The sequence below is a fragment of the Haemorhous mexicanus genome, chromosome 3, assembly GCF_027477595.1.
Source record: "Haemorhous mexicanus isolate bHaeMex1 chromosome 3, bHaeMex1.pri, whole genome shotgun sequence".
Classification (NCBI taxonomy): Eukaryota; Metazoa; Chordata; class Aves; order Passeriformes; family Fringillidae; genus Haemorhous; species Haemorhous mexicanus.
The window spans coordinates 31,436,734-31,462,475 of NC_082343.1; the positions used below are offsets into that span (position 1 = coordinate 31,436,734).

The following is a 25,742-nucleotide window of genomic DNA, read 5'->3' on the forward strand; positions in this document are numbered from 1 at the left end:
ACCTCTCTTTTAGAGCTGATGGTCTTGAGAGGTGTTGTCATTTAACCTCCAAGTCTTCTCAGGCTGTCGTGATGTCCAGGGTTATGGGAGAAAGGTATGTCCAGGTGCTCCTTGGTAGCCAGAAAGGAAAGGCTGCCATGGAAAAAGAGCCTGGAGTGCATGCAATAGGCAGAGAAAGCTCTTTGGTCTCTGGAACACACTGAGATTCATTAGTTTTTGAAGAACAGCTGAAAAATGTGATTTTGTTGCGGGGAGGTGGGGGTGCAGCTGTAAGTCTGCATGCTTGCCTTGCAGCTCAAAATTACAGCCCGTAAATAGATGTACATACTTAACCTCCTAGAAGGGCTGTAGCTCCCTGCTGTAGTACAATAAGAATAGTAATACTTACCATTTAGATTGTGCTTTCTATTTTCAGAGCAGTGCCAGTGTTGGGTATTTCAATGTAGAGCAGGCGGGTGATTGTGAACAGGATATGGTGAGCTTTTCAGTTTCGGGGCTGGGGGGGGCACAGTGCTATTCTGCATACTCCCCGGAATAAAAGGAGATTCAAACCCTTCTATTCTGGCAGTGGGGGCACGACATCTTTCAGCTTTCTTCCAGGAGCGACTCTCACAGGGGAGCCGATTTCTTCTCGGATCTGACCACCACAGCCCTCAGTAATTATAGCAGCGTCTGAATTCTGAGCTAAAAACAGAAGTGCAGCATGTGCCTATTCCCCATGTGATTCAGAAAGCAGGAAATTGAAAGAGCCTGACTGAGAGGAGAGGGAGCGCAAAGCAATAGACACATCCAATATTTGTCTGAAACCTGCTACGCCTGGGACGCAGGAGCTGTCATCTGCCGGCGCTGATTCTGCGTGCAGCCTCAGCCCAGCCTGATTGGGCGTAGTGGGACCGAAGGCGAGCGGGGAGAGGCGGCGGGGACAGAGTTGGGCTCGCCGCACCGAGATGTAAACAGAGCGGAGCGGGAGGGAGCGCAGCGCCTTCATGCTCCGAGGAGCCGGCAGCTGGCTCCGGGCTGCCCCGGCTCCGGCAGGGACCTCGCTGTGTCCGGCTCGATGAACAAAACCAGGCACTTCGGAGTATCTCCTGCCTGTGGATATAAATAGGGGGCAATCGGGATGCGCTAGCTTTCTCCGCCGGCGCCGCAGCTCCTTCGTGCTCCGCGCCGCGGCTGGGACAGGGCGATGGACATGAACATGAAGAAGTTCACAGTGCGCCGCTTCTTCTCCGTCTATCTCCGCAAGAAGTCTCGGTCAAAGAGCTCGAGCCTGAGTAGATTTGAGGTAAAATTCCCCCTTAACTTTGTTAAATGTAGCCAATGCTGTTAGGTGCAGGTAGCGGAGGTACAAGAGAACGCCTGCATTTACTGATGTGATAAGTACTTAAAGGTGCTCTTTCCCTGGAGGTGGTGATATTCGCACCTAATGTTCTTTGTTTCAGCGTAATTCAGTGCTTTTTCTCGGTAGTATTCAATACATTGCATAATATATTTAGTGTGTTGCCAAGAGTCTTTTTATCAGCCTTGCAGGGGAGGAGGAAGCTGGTTCAGGACATCATGAAGTTGTAGGAAATAATTACAGATCCACTTAAATTAGCACAAATGACACCGTAGTTTGAAATAGCCTCGTATTTTAGTCTTCCCCTGCATGCGTACCATTCTTAGTGCTAGGTTTCCAAACAATCAGTTTGCTAGTGCCTTTCATATATATGTGGTATGTTAGACAGAGATTCTCTTGATTAATTCTCCATAGGTTCTCATGTTTGCACATATTTTTTGCATTTATCTTCTCTCCCAGATATCTCTCCTGGTATTTTTTATTTACTTTGTTTTAGGAGAAGTTGTTCTTTAGGAGCTGGGGGGACAATGTCAATTTAAACCCTGCGTGATTTAGCAGTGAGGAGATGAAGGCATTTCAAGTAGGAGATATTAGCAAATTGGAATGTGTGAATGGGTTAGAACCCGGATTTCTGCCTGCCTTCCTCAAACCATTGTTCTTCAGCCCTGTATTTGGAGCTGTGAATAGTCGGCAGGATGTGAGATCAATTGAATAGATGTCAGTTATATTTATGTTCACTTTACCATTGCAGATGATCTGCAACCTCTGCATTAATATAGAGGTAGATGGGGCCTGATTCTCTTCTGTCTCACATTTATTTTGTGCTGGTGTACTTCAATTGACCTCTGAGGAGTTACTCTGATTTGCACTGGTACTCCCAGGAGGAGGATTAGTCTTACGCTGTGTGAATACATTTTGAAATGTTATTCCCTTAGTGTCCTATTTAAAGCTCCAGGTAATTGTTTGAACATAAAGTTCTTCATGTGTCATTGCTTAAACAGGGCATGCTGAAAAGCCAAGTCTTTCACCTGTGTGTTTTGTTGGTTTTTATTTTCTTTCCTAACTATTTAAAATCAACTTTCTTGAAAAATGATCATGTAAGTTTCTATTTTCATCATCAAACAGACATGCTATGCATTTAAAATAAACTAATAACTCCCTCCTTGGAACAGTCACATCCCAGTAGGACTGAGGGGAGAGATGGGGATACCTTTCCTTTCCAGATTGTGTAGCCAGAATCACAGAGCTTAAGCTAGAATGAATGTTCATTGTAACACATTGTAAATTCTCTAAGCTCGTGCTCCAACAGAGACAAGTAGACCTGGAATTACTTGAAGGAGTTCTGAGACAAATGAGTGTCTTCACAGGTCACCAGTGTGAGGATGGGATGTTAGGAGGGGAGTTGTTTTGGAAAGAGCAGAGCCCCAGCAGACCTCATAGCTACTCATTTGACAGTGCCATAGTTGGGGAGAAACAGATCGCACCATACTAATTATTTCACTTACTGGATAATCCAGCGTCAATGACCAGTACGACTCAGCACTTGTAGCAGGCTAGACTCCTGTTTCACTTACCAAAAAAAAAGGAAAAGTCTTGGCAATCCCTTTGACCACCAGGGCTGGATTTGCTGGACTTTCTCAATAATTATCAAATAGTTTTCCCTTATGTGAGTTGTACTGTAATGATTATTTTTTTCTGATTTAAAATAATTTGCTTCAAGATGCAGCCTGATATTTATCCTGTCACCCATGTAGCTTCAGAGCATTTCATCCACTCCCCTCCTTTCTTCCCTGGCTTGTCAGTAATGACCAACTTGATGCAAAGTGACTCAGTATTATAATGGAGTGGAGAATAGGGGCTGTTCCAGCTATGAAGAAAAAATTATTCATAAAATTTGTTCTGCTATTTAAGTGTGAAAATCATCAGAAATGTTACTTCTTTGGGCAGGGGGCGATGGCCAAACATGAACATCAAGTCTTCTCTGCGGTTCTCATCCTTGAGTACTTCTGTGTATAAATTTGTAATTGCAGGCTAACAAGTGCTTACCAGACAAACAGAAAGTGTGAGGAAGCCTGTTAGATGGTTTTTTTAGAAGTGAGAATATTCTTCATCCTAGTAGGTAGATATTTTTAAAGATGCAGTAAAAAGATACAGATTGTTACATCATGGAATGAGTAAAAGTAAAACAGAGAAATTTGGAAAAAACACATGGGGCATTGCTTTGCTTAGTGTGCATTAGCTAATGTACCTGGCAGAAATTGTGTTGCACAATGTCATTTAAAATTTGGAAGGGAACTGATTTTACTAGGTTGTGTGGGATTTTTGTTATGTTGTTCTTTTGGCAAGTTGCAAAGGAGGGTTGAAGGGTTTAAGATAGATACTCCTAGGCTCAAGCATTCAATATGCTTAAAATACCACTATTAGAGTAGTTTCAAAAATAATACAGTATTAGTTATTAATATAATGATTCATTACTTTTTCTGTTGTGGTATTCTACACTTCAAATTCACTTATGATGAGAGTGGTGGCTTACGGGACCAGGATACAGCTGCAGAAAAGGACTTAGCAAATCACAGCTTGTAACCTGACGTTTACTTGATTGTTTCAGATGCCAATGTCATTGCTATACCTGAAACAACAAGATGATCACCTTGTGTAAACAGATGGGTTTCACACTTTGTCTTGCTAAAAGAGGCAGAGTGCACTCTGGTAAATGAGACGGTATTAAGGTTTCATTTCATCTTGCCTAAAATTCACGCCCTTTTTATTATTCTGGAAAAATCTGGCTGAAATTTGAATTTATTTGGCTACAGTTTAGGGGTTTCAGTTTATATTATTTTTCAGTATGGCCTGCATTGCCCTTCATTTAAAAGGTATCTAGTGATGTAATTTTATTGAATGTGCAGAGCCAAGTTTTGCCCTTCTACATGCGCAGAGTTCTGATTGAAGTCAGCTGAAAATCCAGCAAAGTCAATGGGAACTGCATGTGTGCATCTGAGAAAGGGCTTTGTTTATGGTTCTTGCTGAGTGTTGATGAACATGAATGTGAAACCATCAGGATAAAGTACACACAGTGGGAATCTGCTAAAGACTTTGAGACCAGTGGAATGCATCTTATGGCAGTGAGCAATATCCCTTGATTTATAAATCAAAATTTAAATACACCATTGGAATAAGCTAGGAAATACCTAAGCTTATAAAGAATTTGATAATATTTATTCCAATGATGCAGGAGCATCTTTTTTTTTTTTCTTTTTTTTTTTTTTTTTTTTTTTTTTTTAGAAAACAACCAATTAAAACATTTCCTTTTATTCTTTTTGTAGACATTTCTGATTTATGTGTTCCTGACATATTTTTAATTCATTATTCTTCCACTTTAATTCTTCTAATTCGTTTTTAGTCTTACTGGTAATGATGAATCCAAATTATGTTTAATCTATGTATGGGGCTTAGAGCCTAGCAGAGTTCTTGGAAATTAATTCAGAAATAATTTGGAGCCTGGTGTGCCTTGGCATGGTCAGTTTGACAGGCAAGATCTCCTGTGGATGATTCAAGCGTGGGTCCTCCTTGGGTTCCAGCCCTGGCATGTAGGAAATGGAAGTGAGCCTATGCAGGCTTGAAAGTAGTAGTGCAGAAGTACTGACACTGGCTTTGTGTTACTTTGTTGTGAGAGATTTTTGGTTCTAATCTTTGGCTCTGATTCTGATTTCCTACAAGTTAAAGTTACAGCAGCCTAAGGAAAGAGCCCTCAAAGTGCTGAGCTCGACTGCTCCTTTTCCACAGTGGGCTGGAGCAGCAGTGCTCTGCTTGCAAACGCTTGTGAATTCTTCTGCTCTTGTATAAAGAGCAATTCTGTTCCTTATCAGCAGTATGTCCTTTATTCTTTTTTATTACTTTTGTAGTTACTCACTTGGTAGAGGAATAGAGTGCTTCTATCGAATGTTAGCCAGAATAAAGGCAAGTTAAAGGGAGATGGTGATTATCAGCCCAAGAACATCTCTGCAAGGTGTAAGTCCTGAGGCAGCTTTAGTTTTCACTTTTTTTCCCCTGGTAATGATCATCTTTTTGATGTGTGTTCTTGTTACAGCAGAAGGCACCGACACTGCTGTAGTGTCTGACTGCCCCCAGCTGCAGGCAAGACTTTTACAAGGAAATGCTGCAGTTCTTGTAGTCTTGCACGGTTTGCTGGGGGGAAGGGAGGCAGGGAGGGGAGAGAGAGCAAGAGCAGGAGGAGTGTGTGATCCCTCAGATAGGTCACTTGAGGAGCCAGGAAACCCATTTTTCAGGCTCATTTTGACAACTTGCTGTGTCATTACAGATGGTTCAGACCTTTGTGCTTTGCATTTCCCATCTGAGAAAAGGAAAATTATGATAAATTTTCAAGTCCTTTGTTACTATTCTACCTATTTACCTTGAGTTTGGGTGCAATACCCATATGTGTACATTTTCTTAATGAAAGAATTGTTTCCAGTTCCCCAACTACTTCTGACTTTATCCCAAATAAAGTCTCATGTGCCTCAGGCTTGATACAACAAGCCTGAGGCACAAGCTGCCTTCCAACAAGCCTCAAATTAACTGCTGAGGTACAGAAAGGGAAGATTAAGCACGTAGATGTAGGGATAACTTGTACACAGGAAAATCATGGAAAATTGGGACTGGAAGACATCTAAAAACCCTTGATCTGGACCCTTCTTCCTCCTTACACAGCATCAGCTATATCTAAACTCTTCCATCAAAGACATTTTTCTAACCTCTTATTGAAAGCCTCCAGTGGTAAATGCCCATAACCTCTGTATGTAGCATATTTTGCATCATTATCCCTAGCACTTGAGGTTTTTCCAAATATCTAACACAAGTTTCCTTAAGGCAGTTCAAGCCTGTGTCGTCTAGTTCCCCCACTGTAACTGTGAAAAGGGCTTTCCTTTTCTTTGCAGCATGATTTTTATGCATTTGGAAACTGTTCAGTCTTTTCCCACCCTTTTCTCAGTCTTTCTGGAAGGGTGGGAAAAATGTCCTTCTCCTTTCTGAAAGTTAGGGATTTCCAGGAGCAAGACCCTGGCCCAGTTACAGTGACATTGTAAGGGAGTATCTCTTCCTTTTTTGGATGCTAGCTGTCCCTTGTAAAAATCAATTATATCTCAAAGGCCCCTACCCTGCCAAAGACCCATCCAAATTGTCATTTTATGCTCCATTTCCACCATCTCAGTGTCTGCATGATTCCTGGATATGATGGTATTTGGCATCCAAGCCAGTGCTGACAGAGCTGATCCATGAGCTCTGGTGTCAGATGAATTCTGACAGAGATCATACAACTAAACTCAGTCTCTGGTCACAGCCAGGGTACATGGATGTTTGGGCATAGAGCAGGGGCATGGCATCATCATCTAGCAGAAGAGGTCTTCATTTGGTTGTGGCATGAGTCCTGATGATGTCTGATCCACAGATGGGATCCAACCATGCCTACAAACCAGCGATGGATTGACTGAAAGGGAGAAGGCAGTGCCCTTCCATGCTCTGAGCCAGGTAGTGCCCTGTTCCCTGTGCCTGGAGCATCTGTGTGTGGGAGATGAGGAGCTGAACCTCAGGGACTGGTTGGAACCTGTGGGCAGCTGAGCATTTATTTGCAGTAATGTAGCTATATGCAAGTGTAATTTTATTTGAAGTTTTAGCTCATAGTATGATGACCTGCCTGACCCTGTGGCACAAGAAGTCCGTTCTCACAGGGTTTAGTTCTCCTACATCTGTTTTCATTATTAATAGCATTTGCTTCATGCATTTTTCTGCTAGTCTCAGACTCCTTTTGTGTGTGCTTTCTGCATTTGTGTCATCACAGGTGACTGGAAGTATTTCTAAAGTAAGACAGAAATCAGAACAAAAACCCTCCTTTATGTTGATTTACTAGTTACTCAAGTACAAATACTTTTCATCTAAATATTTTCTAGTCATTTCCTTTTGTTCACTTAACAGGACCTGCTGTCCCAGTTCAGCAAGGATTCCATAAAAGTGTTTGCTGTTAATAAAGTCTCCAAGTACTGCAGAGAAGCAGCAGTTGGTTCTGCAGACAGGACACACTCTGTGCGTGTGTGTTACCATCAGCTCCTACACAGAGCTTTCTGTTTTGCTTCCTGGAGAGCAAAGTTTCAGGAAATGAAAAAGAGCAATGGGATTACTAAATCTGCCTTGAAAATAGCTTTCTGACTGAGGATGTGTAAGGAAGCAAGCAAGTGGTCCATCCATTCAAGGCCCTTGCATGACAGCTATGATTCACATGCAGGGAAGTGCCTTCCAGGCAAACAGTTTGGGGTGCACATTTCCTCAGTGAGTGCATGGATGGTGATGGGGTGGCCACAGCATGGTTTTGGAAGGCTTGGAAGGGAGCAGTTCTCCTTTGCTGTTCAATCTCTCTCACTACTTTGAAGTGTACTGTATTTGAAATGTATCAGTATTTCAGCAGAGCTGCTTTTACTGTGAGATGTAGGAGAATTTACATCTCTCTTCTAGCTGAGAGCCAGGAGTTCAAGGGTACTGGAAATGCAAAACTTTTAGAGAACAGAAGACAGAACCAGAAAGTTTCTAATGAAGAAAACCTTTTTCTCAGATTGCAGTGTATTATTAGACATTGTGTAGCAGTGCATAGGCAAGAAGGGAAGACAGAGTTTGCCAGTGTGCCTTCAGGTGGTAGGTAATGATATTAATTGGCAAAATGACACTTGACTCATTAAACCTTAGCACGTGAACTCATGTAAAGTCCAGATGTAATTCAAGAGTGTCACGCCTCTCTCCTGCAGGGCCAAATCTGATCCTGTGTATGACTGGCAGAAAGTAGTAAATAGTTTTACTTCAAATAATTGTTGTGAGTAAACGGTGGGGTGAGCAGAGTGTGTGGGTTTATCTCTAACATTCACTTTTCTTTTCTTTTCTTTTCTTTTCTTTTCTTTTCTTTTCTTTTCTTTTCTTTTCTTTTCTTTTCTTTTCTTGTCTTGTCTTGTCTTGTCTTGTCTTGTCTTGTCTTGTCTTGTCTTGTCTTGTCTTTTCTTGTCTTTTCTTGTCTTTTCTTGAAATTTCTTGAAATTTCTTTTCTTGAAATTTCTTTTCTTTTTTTTTCTTGAAATTTCTTTTCTTTTTTTTTCTTGAAATTTCTTTTCTTTTCTTTTCTTGAAATTTCTGTTCCTTTTTTCTAGTGAGTAACAAAGAAAATCCTACATCACTTCAACTTTGTTTTCTCTCCCTTCACATTGCCAGCAACTAGTGGACAGGTTCTGTGACTCTGAAAGATATCTTAGTCTTGAACTTCTGCATCAGCGGAGCTCCATGGCAGTCTTTCCTGTATTATGCAATCTCTGTGCCTAGAACATGTCTGGGACAGCAATTAAAAATGGTAATTGTATTAATTGAAAAGCCATCTCTCTAAATATCTGAAACCCAGCTGGATCTGCTGCTAGTCTGCACAGTTTCTACTTTATCCCTGTATGGTTATGCATTGCAATTATTACTAAAGCGTAATCTGAAAGCAAGCCTATATGTTAGGTTATTTCTGTGGCACAGCTCAAGACCAATTCATATCACTAGATTTGAATTTTTTAGTATTTAGTGTGTGCAGATGTTAAATAAAACATGCTTCAGAAGGTTTTTTTATAACATTTCATTATGTCATAAAAAACTTGAAGCTCTTTTCTGGCAAGTAAAATCACTTATTTTTGTTCCAAAACAAACTCCTTAATATTCAGTTAAATCAACACTATTAGGATAGCTAAACCAAGATGTTTTCAAAATGCAAATGATTTTCATGTGTTGGCATTGTACGGCTGATTTAAACACATTGCAGTGCCTAAATTTGAAAGAATGGAGAAGATTATGTATCTGTTCTTGTTTTTCAGATTCTTGTACCCTTGAGAGCTACCTTCACTGTATGTGGCAACCAGTGAAATAGGCATAGAAGGAGGAAAGCAAAGTATGCTAGTTAATCTTAGCTCTTACTTCTGTCAACTTCTCTTCAAATTCTACTTCCAAAGGAAGACCACATGGTTGGGCTTACTCAAGAAATGGGTGAAAGTGTGTTATATGAGTCCACATAGAAAAGTGCTCTGTCTTGTAAAGGCAAGAAAGTCCCCACTGAAGTAGGCATAAATTAATCCCTCTCATTCTCTCCAGCACTGTGAAGTTGTCCAGGTTTATGATGATAATACTGTTCTATTTTTGTTATTTTATCCTCTTTTGTTCATGGTGAAGTTTTAGCAATTGTAAGGCAGAAAATACATAAAGCTAATAAAGCAGAAGCTGGGTCAAACTAAGCTGTGGGGGGATTGAGGGGAGGCTTTGCCTTCTCCTTTAAAAAAATTTAATGTGAATTATCCTTATCTTTGGGGCTAAATCAAGCTGTTATGTCAAAAGGATAAGCACTTTGGGGGCATTTTCTCTGGTCTGAAAAAAGATGGCTGTGCATACCATGTTAACTACAAACTGATCCAAGACAAAACATCACCCATGTTAGCAGAGCTGGAGACAAACCAGTTTCCCAAAATCAATTGCTGATATTTGTTTTTTCCCCCATGATTTCAAGTTTTTATGCATTTGTGTAATTGAAGAATCCATACTAAAAACATACTTCAAGTGCACCTACTTTTTCTTTTCATAACTTTGCAGAAAAATTAATGTCACAATATAATATTCCAAGCAGCAATGCTGATAAGGATGGTGGGCCACAGAACTTTGTCTGCAAAGTGGGAACTATTTATTCACCTGCTTTCCCCTGTTCCACCAGTATAATTATGGCAGCATGCAGAGGTCTTCTTTTCCTATGCCTGTTAATGCCATTGGTGCTTCAGCACCCCTTCTCACACAGCAGAGGAACTCCATCTGTATTTGCTTTTTGCTTTTCTCTGAAAGACCGTGTCCTGAAGAAAAAAAGCCTAATACCATCTTTTGCCTGATGGTGTGAAATGAATTTCTGAAAGTCTTCTCTGCAACAGGGATATTTTTTATTCTAGCAAACAAATTTTTCATTTTTCCCAGACAGAAAAACCCATATGGGACATTAGAAGGAACACCATTAATGATTCTGTGGATTGTCACTTCCACAGCACAGACTACTTCTTGTGATTATCTGCCAAAAGATACATGTGTTATCCCAGCTGCCTTTTTGAAAATCTCTCCCCACATCAGGATACAGCTTACATACCAATTTACTCTTGGAGATGGGTATTCTGCTGTGAAAGTGTTTAAGTTACCCATAACAAAGATAATTATGTGAATGGTGCCAGTTGCAATTTTTCCCTTGCTTGGTTTAAAAGCATTTTTTCTCTCTCTAACAGGTTGTAAAAGAAGTCATAAAATTAATTTGAGTAATGTTTGTATTGAAAGAAATGCTGTAATAGGCCGACATTTGTCATGTTATGGCAGGAGTTGTTTCCCTGGAGTTGTAAGGAAAGTTTTAAGGTTTTGACTTAGTGCTTCTATCTTTCTCATAACACGTGTGAAATGAGTGAATTAAAACTGTACTCTTTTCCAATGCAGATGATCTGGGTAATTTCAAAAACATAACTTTTATGAAGAGTCTTATTTATGAAAAACAGATCAGTCCCTTGCTTCTGCTCTTGACCACTTTTTCTTCTATTGATCAGTTTAGGGTTTGCTTTTTGCCTTCTTTTTTGTGTTCTTCTCTTCCTCCTCCTTGTTAACTGCAGGCACAGCCATGGTAAATATAACCAATCCCCAGGGAAGTGGGGGCTTAAAAAACATTAACAGGCTGTATGCACCACAGCCAAGAGAAAGTTTGTCCTTTTACCCTAGCTTTTAAAATCCTTCTGCTGGGTGTGAAATTCATGGGACTGAGAGAGAAATAAGAATAGAGCTCTCTCCATGGAGTACTGCTATGGTCTACAAGCACTCATTTATCTTTCTGGTTATCAGAGCTGTTGTTGTCTGGGATTTTGTATCATCTCTTCAGGGAGCCACATCAACTTCCCACTTTTCAGTTTCTGAAGAGAAGAAATTCGGTTGTTTTGCCCTCCTGGGATATGATTCTTTACTCTCATCTGCAGGCTTTTCTTCCCTCTTGTAAATAAAGGTTGGAGATCTGAATGTGCTGTGCTCTGGTGTAGAATCATGCCGCTGGACTGTGGAAATGCTGAGCTCCACGCTCATGGAAATTGTACCCTTGAGACCAGGCTCTTGCCTCCTGGTGTCTCCTGCAACTCACTTTGCCTTCTCAGATGTTTCCCTTGTAAGGTAACAGTTCTGCTTTTTCCTTCTCCCTCACCCTCTCACTCGTCTGATTCAGCTTTTTTGTTTTATGCTTTCGACTCAAACAATGCAGTCACGTGTTTTTGCTTTTCTCATGCTGCATCTGTTTAGGTACTTCCCACCCTCACTTTGCTGAGGTAACTGGGCAGTCATCAGTAAAAACAAAACTTTGTTTGAGGAAGGCTGATTCAGAGATGATACTCACCTCTGAGGCCGGGCACTGGTCAGATGGCTCTGGAGCAAATCCCAGATGCAGCATTTCCTGCACATCTCAGAATTGTCCCTATCTCATATACTTCAGTCCTTGCCTGTTTCTCTTCAAATGTCTCTGTGCTCTGGCTTTCTGTAGTTTGAATGTCTTGTGATCATTTCTTCTTCAGGGAGAGCAGCAGAAAAAACTCTTAGGGAGTCCCCTTGCCTCACAGTCACTGAGGGTTTCATACCTCTGACTCAGCTCTGCTCCCAGTTGAGCATGAGCGTCTGTCTGTCTGTCTGTCTGTCTGGGAATTTAGCTTTATATAGTACAGTTTCCACAGCACTTCTACTCTGACTTTGAGGCATGGTTACTATGGCATCCTCAATGTCTTAGAAAATAGTGAAATAAAGATAACAATGTTCACATTTTGTGTTGCACGACAACTTTTGTGCCTGTTGTGCCTCTATGTTTTTCACTCTCTGTGTTTTCTTTTGAACCTTGGTGAAAAAAACCCACAGTAAAAATGAGATGATGATTTGGTCCTTTGTCATTCTAGAGATGTAAAATCATGCAAAGTTTCATGGTTTCTGCTCGTTCATCATCCATTTCAACTTCCTGAAAGGAGAAAACTGGGTAGTTGTTCATCTTGGGATTTCCATGACAAAGTTAAAACTAGCCTGCATTAATTTATTAATTTATTATAAGAGATCTTCAATTGAAAGCACCTTACCCTTGCAGTTAAGGGCTACTTCTGTTAAATTTACAGTGCCATAAAGCCTAAACCAGTGCAAACCTGCATGATTAAAAGGAAATGCAAATTGAATTGCTCTTTTTTCCCTCCCTGGAACTGTAATGAGATCTGAATCAGAAGAAAACTTGTATTGCTTTTGTTGGGACACTTAACACCATGGCAGACTGGCATTGTTGTTGACAGTAGAGCATTCCTTCCTTATTTCCAAAACTTGAGATGTAGCAGAATGCTTTAACAACCCACTCTAGGTAAACTTCCTTGGCTTCTCTGTCTTCTGGCTGGTGGCCTCAAGTTGCCAACAAGGACTCTAAAAAGGGAGGAAAAAAACCAAAAACAACCAACCAAAAAACCCCATGTAGTTTAATGTTTAAGCACATCTTGTATTATTACCAACTTTTGGGCTAGCACAAAATTAGTGTCCTCATGACTGAATGTGTACAAGAGGGTTATCCCCTGGCCAAGCCTGTGAACCTAGAAGGCTGAATTTGATAGTGTTGCAGGATAAAGTGCCCATAGCAACACATCTGGATCTGAAATCACAGTATTTTATCCATGTGGCCTCTAAAATATATTGAGACTGTCAAATCAGGAATCTCTCTTTGTCACAGTGTAATTCAAACTCTTGTCTTGGATCTTAAAGAGTGTCTTGTTCTTTCCTCCTAAACTAGAAACTCATCAAGGCATATTTCCTAAATAAAACCAGCAAAGTGAATCTTGAACTGCTGGTGTCCCCAGCTAGTAGTGGATGAATGAGGTGTTCTGTTATTCCTGCAGGGATGCAAACCAAAATTTCAGAGTATTACTCTGGTTTTCCTTTACTTTTCTGAAATGGTGGTGTGTCAGTGTGCTGTTTGTCTGTCATGTAGTCATCTGTGTGAACACAGGCAATTGACTGAAAAACTGAATTGTTGATTTGGATTCATTTTTAGCCTAGGTTCCTAAAAAAACCTTATTCATGCCCCCACACCCGTTTCTGGCCCTTTGCTATGAAAGCACTGTCAAATTTAACAGAGAAAGGGAGAAAAAATAGTGTTCTTGAAGACATAATGTTCCTGTAAGATTGTTGAAAATAGAGGCCTATAGAAAAGGACAACACTGCTACCCCAAAACGAAGGAACAGGGAGTGGGAACAAATTTCTTGGCCACTAAACATCCAAACAGAGGGAGATGGTGGGAGAGAAGGGGACAGCTTGATAAGAAATGGGGATTTCTCACTACCCTCTTTTCAGAACATTGCTAGACTTTGATGCCAGGAAGCAAAATAGGATTTTTTTTCATGAGAAGTGTTTGCATTTGCTACAGAAGCAAATGGATTAGTCTATTTACCTGTGTCAATATTTGGGCTTTGCAATACTATAGTCCCCAGCAGTGATGGTATTTATCGTAATAGTGCTGTCTTTTACCAATGTTTTTCCTTAAAATGAAGTAAGCAAGCTCTTCTGTTTGCTATTCCTGCTTCTAATGTAATGGGTGAGGCAGGAGAAGTCACTAGCAGTGTATTTTATCAAGGTTACTGAGATGATTTTGCTATAAGGAGCAGGCAATGAAGTATAATACTGGGGTTTTTTCCTCTTTGGAATCCAGTGATCATCTTTGTGTGGAAATGTATGAAAGATATTTGCTTGAAGTCACTTAAAATTTGATATAACAAGGGGTAAAAAGAGGCTATAATTTATGGAATAAAAAACTCACAGAACATAAAAAAAAAAGACTAATTTTCAGTAGAATTATTTTAAAAATCCTATATAAGTTAGTAAAAAGTCTGGCAACTAATAAATCAGAAAAAAATATCATAGTATAATAACTTACAAGGTTTTAGAAACCTTATTGCAGAATTATAGTAGAATATCAGTGTTTGCTTGAAATATCCTGTCTTGCTAGCTCATAGTTGCTTTGATGACATGAATAATTGATTTCTTTGGATAAAAGTGGATATTTAAACTGGCAAGAGAGGCTTTGCGGGTGCAATGATGAATCCTGAGGCAGGAATATTTGAAGTAAGGGGGTCTGGGAAAAATATTGGTGTTTACTGATGCTGTAATTGAAATAGTATAACAGAATAATAATAATTGCTTTTAAATTCTGTTGCATATGACTAAACACTATCAAATTACTTAGTTTGGTGTCTCATATTTGCATGCTGGACAGTCAAGCGGGTCAGTCTCCAAAATTTTGACATTTTCTGATGTTTGCAGGATGTGTAAATAGCAAAGCAAGATTTCTGCTTGGTGACACTTGGTGAAGCTGCTAAATTTTTCAGCCAAGACCTGGCTACATACCTGTACCCCACAAACTGGAGTTAAAACTGATCACTGGCACAGCCTCCTTACAATTTGCCTCTGAATTGCAAATGAGGCATCAGTGCATACAGGAGAGAAGGGGACTTGTGTGGGCACATGTAACAAATGTTTTACACTAGCCAGATTATGCACATCTTTTTAACAGACAGTCTGTTCTGTTGTTTGCTATAAAGGGAACATAAGCAAATAATGTCTAGTGGTCTTTGCTCTTTTTCAGGACAGTTTCTGAACAGGATTCAGATGATACAATTGCTAAGGAATGTGTTGTAATTACAGCCCTATTTTGTGTGTGTATATATTTACATGAATAATGCATTTAACGGTGTAAATACATATAGTATGGCAGTTTTTCCATGGAAAATGCTGCTAAGAGGATTAGAGTTTGATCTCATAATACCATACACAGCCTCTCATTGACTCAGAGCAGAGGATTGTTTAGTTCTGGCGGTCACCAAACAGATCAGCAGCTCACATTCTTGCTGCTGGCATTCTGTTTGAACTGAAATTGCTAAAAAGATAACTTCTGTTTTTTAAGCTTGTGAAAATATCTCCCCAAAATTATATTGTGCAAATTATTTTAAAAATTTTTTCTCCATTTCAGGGTTTAAATTTCCCTGAAAATTATTTTTAATGCATAAATGAACAATTTTTGACCTTGTTCCTTCCCTTTTCTCAGGGTTGAGCCATTTTTCTGTATTGTCTCCTGTCCCCACAGGTGTAGATTTTTCCCTTTTGGTCTCTAAGAGGCTCTTCCTGCCCCTGAAAAGTGCTGCTAATGAAATCACCTTTTTCCCAGCTGCTTCAGATGCATCTTCTGTTCCACTTCTGAGGCCCATCCTGTAGACTAAGCCACTTACCTCCCCTTGTTTAAATATCTTATAAACAAACATTCTTGCCACTAACTGGAGCAAACAAGCTCAGCAGGTCATTTCATGCTGCAAACATACTTTCCTTGAAACTTCTGAGGTTTTTCTGCTGCCCTCACTTCCACTCTGCAGCCCTTTCCTTTCTCATAGAATGGTAGAATGACTTGGGTTGGAAGGGTCCTTAAACATCATCTTGTTTTGAGTTCCCTGCCATGGCCAGAACACTTTTCACTAGACCAGATTGCTCAAAGTTGTATCCAACCTGATCTTTAACATGTCCAGGGATGGGGCATCCATAACTTCTCTGGGCAGGCTGTTCCAGCCTCACCACCCTCACAATCAAGAATTCCTTCTTAATATCTGACCTAAATCTAGCCTCTTTCAGTTTAAAGTCATTATCCCTTGCTCTATCACCACATATTCTCCCTTCTGGTGTTGAGGACCCCCTTTGGCCAGAATGTCTGCAGGTCATGGAGGGCAGCTCATCTTTTGTATTTAAGTCCTAACCACTGAGAGATGTTTTTGCTTTCGCACTGAAATTTTCTAATACACACTGTGCACCATCTACCAGTGACACACATGGCTTAAATATGAAATCACCAGTTCCATACCTCTTTGGTTTTTCTAATATCTGTGCTGCTTTACAAAGCCTTCCAGCTTTTTCTTTCACAGTTCATCAAGCTAGGGAAGTGAATGGCTTGCACCCAAATCTCTCTCTGGGTTGCCAATGCATTTATTAGCATAATGTTAAGGACTATGAGAGTTTTTGATTCTGTATGATAATCAAAATTATCTGCATGATTATAATGGTAAAACTCCAAAACAAAATTCAGACATTCTTTTGGTTCAAATAATAGATGTGTGTGTTCTGCACTGGGCTCCATTTCTTACTGATAAATAGCTCTCACTTACAGACAATACCCACACCATCAAGCTTCCCCAGTGTTACTACACCAGTGTTCTATTTCACAACCAGTCCGTTCACAAGCTACTTATTTGTCTTGGAAACTAGAAGATGGGAAACACTCCATTTATTTGTTGTGCAAGTGTCCCCCAGACCAGACAGACACACCCTGCTCACTGCACTGGAGTTCTTTACTGTGCCACCCTGGTGAGCTCTTGTGCTCTTACCTGTGCTGATTTCAGTGGTGCTGCAGCCACCTTCTAGAGAACCAGGTTTGTGCTTACTGCTCCTACACTAAAAGCACTTTGGTTCTGGACCAGCCAACACTGAACTCCCCAGCAGTCTTTAAGTACACTTTCCTAGAGCTTACTTCATGCATGCACTCTGGATTAATATTCAGGGTTCCTGGTGGTTTGAGCAAAGAGACAAAAATACTGTAAGGTTTCCAAACCCAAAGAGTTTTTTCTTATGGAGGAAAAAAAAAAAAAAAGAGTGCAATGTCAGAATAAATTCTGCATGTGTTTCCTTGCCTTTGTTTCTTCCCCTGCCTCTAGGTATTGTTGGGTTTTGATCAGGGTGCTCTAAGGAGTCTTATGGATTTATATTCAGATCTCTACATCTGTTTAATCTTAAAAAGTTTTTTATGCTACCAAGTCCTGCATAGCTTCCCATCCCAGATACTCCTCTGAAAGGATTTGTGCTCTGACCACATTGTTTCTCTTCCTGACTAGTCACATTCAACAATACCCCTCTCTGGAGGGGTGTATAAACAGGAAAACAACTAAATATAGATCACAGAGAGAGAAGGAATAGAATGCAACAGTGTGCATAAAGAAAAGGACTGCTTGCACAGATGGTGTAGGGCCTAGAGGAAATGTGGAGGGGGAGAGAGAGAGAGGCATGAGCATGAACAGAGATGGGGAAAAAAATTACCTGTGGCATAAACTGTTTATGGGAGAAAGGAGGCAGGCAGAACATCCCTCTGTTGCCTGGAGCAATCTGTAATGAGCTGGGTTAGCATGATCAGAGAACAGAGGCCAAACTAGACTTGAGATCTTGTTTCCTCCATGATTATCTGCTGCCTTGATTAGAAGCTGGTCAGCGGAACAGTCTTGAATGCTGCAGCCACCTCCTTCGGGGAAGCCTGCTTTGATGGAGCAGAAGGCAGGGGAGGTCAGCCTCCATATGAAGCAGAACATAAATATAACCTCATGGAATGGCACACCATGAAAAATTTAGGGAGGTGCTATTTCAGGCAGCTTTGGTCTATTACATTTTTTAGTTTTATTCTCTTATGTATTAACACAAATTGCTGACCCAGAGCAGTCTAACAGCCTCTGATCAACAGACTGGCTTACAGGAGAAAGAGGAACATTACCTCTCTCCTTCTCCTTCCTGCAGCCCTTACCCAGCTGTTACCCTTCCTGCCCAAGCAGGTGAGATGTGAGTGTGGCACATTGCTGTGCCCTTACACATATGTAACAGGACCCATCTGAATTCCTAATTTCCACTTTCTCAGCAGGCATGCCGTGCTTTGAGTGCCTCTGTAAACTGGGAGGATGAAGTGCCTTTGTGGTAAATTACCCACTGTGCAGCAGTGGCAGCAGGAGGGAATGGGTGGCCGTGCTTCAGCAGCCTGCAGACAGCACCCTGGTGTGTCAGCTCAAATCACAGACAAAGCAGGGCTGGCACTGATACCCCGGGCTGTGGACTAGGGCAGTGATGGGCAGATCTCAATCTCTGCTGCCTCTGACACGGGAGCAGTCATTCTCAAGGGAGATGGAGGAACATATTTGATTGGGAAGCAGAAACATGTTAGGTTGCCATTCCTAAAACTGCAAAACCATGATGGCTGGAGCCTTGGTTCATTTTTGGAAGGATACACAGAAATCTGTGTAAATGAAGGCTGGATTTAAACCTTCTGCTGCTTCTTTCTGTGCACACATAGCTTCTCTACAAATAATATATTGTCTGTCTTTCTCTTTCCCAGCATACTTCCAACAGTTCTGCACAGGCTAGACTGTTAGTTGCTGATGACTTTTTTTTTGGAATTGATGGTTGTATGGGGCTTTTTATATTGCCAAGCAATTTTATAGTGTTTTGTTTTGTGGTCTGTGTATAAGTCTGCAATTACTCATATTTTTTTGTTTAGAAATACATTTGGGAAAAAATATAGTGACAAAAAATAGCCATCCAAAATCCCATTTAAGTGTTAAAACCATTCTTCATTCTACCTTTTATTCATGAAATGAAACACATGTTCATTTGAGGAAATTTGTTCTTGTTTGAGCAAGAATGAGAAAAAAAAAGACCATTGTAGAAAAGCTTTAAGGGGTCTATCTTTCTGGAAATTAAACAAACAGTACATTTTATAATGATGCAAAAGGGGGAATGAATTGTGGGGTTTTTTGGGTTTGGGTTGTTTTGTTTTTATTTAACCAACTCGTTAGGAAGAATATTATTTGACAGGTAATTTGTTTTTACAAATCAAATATGTGTGTATTACTATTGTTGGATTTAAAGCACCAGAGAGCTAAGTCTGACATTAATCTGTTTGTGGAAAGATCATGTTTGAAGAGATTATACTGCTAGTATTTTGATGAGAAATAGCCAGTAATTGCATTTATATTACAGCAGAAAATTATGGGAAGTAAAATCAATGTATACCAGCTGTTCAGTTGTCTTCAAAATCCTGCAGACTGACTCCATTCTGCATTCTCCTGCATGGTATAATCTTTTGTGTGTACCTGCACTGTTTTGGTTTTATTTTGTTTCTTTTTCTGTCAGGAAAGTTACCCTACTCTTTGAAAAGATTAGACTGATTATAGCACAGTACTGAAAGATGACACCTCTCACCCCAGTAAGACCAAGGTGGCCCAGCAGTAGAACCAGTGCAGAGAAAGCTGCACAAAGAGTGCTGTACCCATCCAGTGTCCCATAGAAATATCCTATTGGTCCTTTAGAGAAGGAGGTCTGCTGCACGCTCCAAGTTGTTCTGTGAGTTTTGTTCTTTTTCTCCTAACAAGGAGATTCTCTAAGGTAGAATTGGGATTGTTTTTTAAAATGGTATTAACTGGCATTACTTCCTAGGCTGAAACTCTTTAACAACAATACTTGCCATGTAGGTCTAACCTAATGTTGGTTAGTCAAGTAACTGTGAATTAACAATAAGGTAAATGGTTAAGAATCTGGTTTTTATATGCCAAATAAAGGCTATTGTCAGTTATTGTTAATGGAGATCTGTATTTTTGTTGCTCTATGTATTATCTCCTATTCCAAAAGCATGTAATGTCTCATGCCGCCTTGAATGTTTTACATCTATGAGAAATTGCAGATCAGACACTTGGGTGGTGATGAGTTGAAGCCTTCAGCTTCTTTATTTAGCACGTACAGAGAGCTGTAGATTCTCCATGGCCCCTGCCTCCTTTGCCCAGTTCTGGCCCCTGGTGCCATCAGCAGTCCTGCTGCAGTCCCTGGATGGACACAGGTGTGTGCACGCAAATGAACACACACATACATGCACACACACACACACGTGTGCCTGTCCTGCCTTGTCCGTGCTCCAGACAGCTCATTTCACAGATTTCAAGCTTGTCCCCACATCGGGATCACAGCCACCACAGCCTGAGCCCTTTGGTCCATACCCTGAGCCTTGGGTGTGTCTGAGAAGAGGCTGTGATGCATTTCTTTCTGGGATGTTTTGCCACACCAGAAATGCAAGAGGAGGGGTGGCCTTTCAGCTCATCTGAGGAGCTGTTTCTGTAGCTGTGGCTGCTCTGTGTTGGTGCTCACCAACAGGACGAGGCTGTGCCAGATGCTTTGATTGTGAAGATAGAAAATGTCCTGTGGCAGTGAGGGACTATGGCAGAAAGGGGGGAAGTTCAGCAAAACTCAGAGCAAAGAGGCAGTGCTTCAGGAGGGCGGAAAGCTCCCTTTGAGCTCCTACTTAAAATGAGGGGAGAAGGGAGGAGAGAGGAACATGGCAGAGGGAGGAAAGGAGGCACGCTGAAACAGGGGTGTGGAGATGATTGGAGTGAACACTCAACACGAGACTGAGAAGCTTGTCAGAAGCTCACAGAATGCTGGATGTCTGGAAAAAGCAAAAACCTGTTTTGACTGTTTCAGCAGCTGTTCCTGCCAGCTGGTTTTGTACTCGGCAAGTCTTGCCCCCCTCCCCCTATGCCTTCCTCAAAGTGCACTGTGGTGAATCACAACTGGTAACTGCTCCAGCTGCAGATGCAGCTTGAACAGAGGAAAGCTAATATCCTCTGGTGTTTCCAGCTTTTGGCTGGAAATCCTGTGAATGATAGACAATCTACAAGCTCCTGGTTTTTCTAGCATAGCAAGGTCCAGCACAGAACATGCAGATTGTGCCTGCAATATCACAGAGGAATGCAGCAAAAATCTCCCTGGAAAAGGGAAGCAAACCCAACAGGAGGACTGTGGTTGATCAAAGTTACATCTCTGTACCAGATGACATTTCTTTTTCATGTTCACAAATAACAAAGCTAGGCCAGCAAAAACTTGATGTTGCAGATAAGACTTAAAAAATAGTGACATAAGCCCAGCAAACTCAATTTCCCATTTTCAGTGACATCTTTTCCAAGTTAGAAACTGCTGTTCTGTAACACCTTCAGGAGAGCATCACAGGCAATCTGCCATTTGAAATTTTGTTTAAGGGCTTTGCTGGAAGATTAACAGCATTTTTTTACAGCATTCACTGCATGTGCATAGTACTACAATCAAAATGTGGAAAACATCACTATCATGATGTTACTAGGTTACTGTCCACCTGAGTTTTTCTAGATTATGTTGTTATCCTTTTGTAATACAAAAATGCTAATAATACTTATAATCTCACTTGCATTATTCCTTTTGCATGGTTCATGTACTTTGCATTCCCCAAAACTTGGATAGTGAACCTAAGTCAACAGATCTGGGATTGGTTTTGTTTTGTTTTGGATTGGTTGGGTTTTCTACAGAGTCAAGAGGTAATTTTCTGGGCAAAAACTGGGCTCATGGACTGAAGGGCTCAGTTGCTGGTATATGGTCCATTTCTGTGGAGTATATGGGACTAGAGAGAAAAAATATTTACCTCCATTGCTACAAAGTGTTAAAGATATGCACACATGCAAAAAAAGGTCCCTTATTTGAGTCTTCAATAATTATTTCATTTATTAAAATTACCACCAAAACTCTGAAAAGCAATGCTACTCTTTTCAAAGCCACTTCTACTGACTTTAAAAATCTATTTTAATATAACTTCAATTATATGTTTAAGCAAGGCTGTCAAAATATGATTTTAAATTCAAGGTGCAAATTTTAACATGCATTTTCAAGACTTATGCCAAAATTACTTGCTGAGACCAGGCTGCATTTAACATGGAATATAAAAGTAATACTTTGGAGTACAATGAAAGCTGAAGCTCTAGCTCAGCTATTACAAATTGACTCTGAGGCCCTGAATGAGGCTTGGACCAATATGATGGCCTTTGAGATCAAGTTTTCATCTGAAGGGAACGTTTTCCCTGCTTTTCTGTAGTACTGAAAACTGTGTAAAACAGCAACAGTAAATCACAAATGCATGCTCCCAATCCTGCATTTCCAATGGCATGCAAGGCAATAAGCAGCTGATTGCAAATTGGAGTGTGTACTGAGTAATGTTTGCAATTTCAGATCAGAAGAATGAGTTACTTCCAGTGTTCATGAGGTGTGTGCAGATGATCAGTTTTCTGCTGGGGTGGCAGGTTAAGGTGCAGTTGCTGACTGCGCTGCCCAGGGAAGAGATCTGGGGCTGCTGACCTGTGAGTTCGCTGCTGTAGGCAGCATGGGATGGGTTTTTCTAAACTTCCCCAGTACTTAAGCAAAATATGAGTCTCTTCCTTTGAGCTCTATGTCTGTAAGATCATGAGGTCTGTAGTGTCGTGTGAACTAAGAATTAATGTGGAAAAACAAATCACAGCACACTTGTGTAAGCAAACGACTGCCCAGTTCTTAGGCTGTCCTGTGCATTAGTTTTACCACCAGTTAATGTAAAAGCCTAATGCATCCTCTTCCTGGTAGTTTTCTCCCTTCATTGTTGACAGGATGTGCTAAAAATAGTCTCCAGTCTATAGATATCTAAACAATGAAACTACAAATACAATTTTGGGAGTGGGGATGTTGCCACGAACTATTTATTTACACTAAGCAGTAGCAGCAGGAGGCAAAACTAGTTTCTGTAGATGTAGCTTAGTAGTAATGTCTCCTGAGGTTAGAATATAATTTCTTCCTCGTTTTGTTTTCAGAGAATAGTTGAGATAGGGTAGAAATATACTTTCCCCCTGAGGAGTGGAGCAATTTGTTTTAAATTTCCATGGCAATCTGTACACAGCTCAGAAATTTATCTAGAAGACCTGGTGGATAACTCAGCTCCAGCATGCAGAAATTAATGGAGTTTTAAGTTATGCTTTGGACAACTATGGCTTTTCCAGTTATGATGCCTGAATAAAAGGCTATAAGTCTTAAGGGGTATGAATAAGTTTACCCTAGAATTAGGTGAGTTGTTCCTGGTTCATATTCTAAAATCAGATAAGGTAGGGATGAATACCTGTGCTCACCTCGAGACAGAGAGCGAGATTCTGCCTTCTTAATCATGTTTCCTGTACCAGTCTCTACTGAAGAGGTTTATACTCATTCCGCTTGTTGTATTCCTACTACTTGCAGTGGGCATTATTAAGGCTTGTAACCTCTATGCAAATGTCCCAAAAATGGCCACAACTGAAGTCTTTGGCCATTTCCCACCACTGCAGGTCAGTACTGGGGTAGGTATGTCAAGCCATTATTATTCAAGGGTGGGGGGGAACATGGGAATGGAAGCTGTTACCTGCTAACCTGCTGGAGGGATGCTTGGAGTCCAGGCAGAGCAGCAAAGTTACCAAGTTGTGGCCATGGGGCAAATGCAGCCCATATTAAGCAATTTATGAGAGAGGCAAATTGGTTCTTTCCCCCATCATATTAGAAAAGTGGATATAATGTATGTTGGAATGTATAGTCTGAACTGCATTTTTGATGGTGAATGGGAGATGGGAAAAAATGTTTTACTAGGAAAAGCAGTCTGTGATCGTGTAGTGCTATTTTTATGCTTATTATTAACGACTTTGCCTGTTGCATACTAGGAAAAGAATGCAGATTTTACACCACTGCATTTGTCATACAAATCATAATCCCTAGACAAGTCCAGGCAAAAAATTGTTAATATTTTAATGAATAATGCAGAACTATGTCTTCGTTGTGTCCCACTACAAAAATTTTTACTACTTCAGGAAAGTGAAGGAGCTTCCTCTTAAATAACACTTGCTGACTCTCAGAAGGAAAAGGATTTGTTGGTCTGCACATCCTGTAGCTCTTCTTGCTGCCACCCACTACTTTGTCTAAGGGCTGTTTTATTGGTTTTGGGTTTTTTTTTTTTTGTGGTTTTTTTTTTTGTTTTGCTTTGTTTTGGCCTTTTGTGGTTGGTTTTGGTTTTGTTTGGTTGATTTCTGTTGAACTCAGGCTGTCTTTTATGTTTTGTTTTCTTCTGCTGTTGCCTTCTGAATGGTCCCCTATGCTTTCATCACTGCTGATTTCTCTGTATTTCCAGTAGGTCGAAAGCATTTTCCCTCTTGCAGGGAGGCACACTGTTAAAGCAAGGAGACTGCCTATATATCATGCAAGCCTCTTACTATCTATACCCATGAATACCAGTGCTAGGCATGAGAGGAAGAAGGATACCTGAGCATTTGTTTTAGACACACAAGCAGTTGCAAGCCAGAAGCCTCCTCTCATCAGTTCTGCTCCCAAATTAATTTCTGTCATGAGGCTGAAGAGATGCAGTGTCACCCTTTGCCCCAGAGCCTGTCTCTAGCCATGACTCTGCACAGCTTGATGCCATGTCCTGAGACAGAGGCAGGAAATTTCAGGAACCCTCCTTGCCCAGTGCAGTAGGCATACAGGCTGACCTGTATGCCTTCTGCATCATGAGCTTTCTTTCCAAGCAAGGTAGTAGAAAACTAAAACTGAAGAGTTTATTTTAGCAATAAAACAGTAATCTGGATGTAAATGAGACTGAATTTTGGAAGCAGCCTAAAAAAGGGAATTTTACAAGAAGGGATTTACGTTTTGACATCTTGATGTTGGATCCCAGTGTTCTCTCTCTTTGTTCTCTAGCTGTTTAAGGGATTTCCTGCAGCATGTGTCAAAAATGTGCTTATAAGCACTTGGCTGGTGAATTGTTCCTTCATGAAGTGTGCCTGGAGTGTTTTACTCTTCTGCTGTCCTTTGGTAGAATGGTGATTCTGGGGAGTGGGTACAAATTGTGATGAAAAGCCAACTGGAGAGCGTATTTGGTGTGTCTTAGAGTCAGTCTCATTTCACTTGACCTCATCACCTCTGGCAATGCCTTTTACAGCTCAGGCTTTTCGTCAGGAATACTTTACCTCTGATTCTCACATGCTTTGCTGTGCTCTCTGTATGGATTCTGTATGCTGTGCTGGAGTTCCCCTAGGGGATCATGAGGAAGGAATGCAAGTCATGGGCTACTTTACGCCTTCCACCCTTAGAAAAAGTACTCAGTTCCTAAGTCAAGTGACAAAAATTGCAATGAGAAGGACAGTAATTCCTATTGACAGGTTCCCAGGGTAGATGAAATGATTTGCCTCTTTATCTAAAGCTCTGTACAGGACTGCAACTTTTAAAAAATCACATGAACTAACTTTTTAAATATGATTGGGAATGTCTTAATTCTGAAATGGTCAGATATTACTTCCAAGCCTCATCTTTTTTCCGTATTACTGAAAACAGAACTTTCCTCAGTAATAATTGTCATGAATCATTGAATACAGGGATTTGCCTGGCAAATAAATATTTGTAGTATTTTCATCAATAATAAGGCCCATTGTTTTCTACTGTGTTTTTTTTTTTTTTTTTCCTCTTGTCCCTTGTGAGGACTGCAAGCAAGAAGAAACATTTTAATTTAATTTTTTGAGTGCCGTGTCACATCTGACTGCCTTGCAGCATATTGGTTCCAGTAAACATATGAGTAGTAGCACAATCCAAAACTGCCATAACAGAATGACAGATTTTAATACATCATTTGGGAAGTGTGAAAAGGGCAGCAGTCTGTGG

At 40.6% G+C, this 25,742-nt stretch overlaps 1 protein-coding gene across 1 annotated transcript in view; it reads left to right on the plus strand.

Annotated features, from left to right (window-relative positions):
- Window positions 1-450: 450 nt before the first annotated feature.
- The window catches only part of RPS6KA2 (ribosomal protein S6 kinase A2), a 162,285-nt gene continuing 136,993 nt past the window's right edge, over window positions 451-25,742 (plus strand). Inside the window, exon 1 of the mRNA XM_059841252.1 lies at window positions 451-1,285. Within this exon, the coding sequence (XP_059697235.1) occupies window positions 1,187-1,285 (99 nt within the window). The 5' untranslated portion in view covers window positions 451-1,186. The remainder of the gene's footprint in view (window positions 1,286-25,742) is intronic.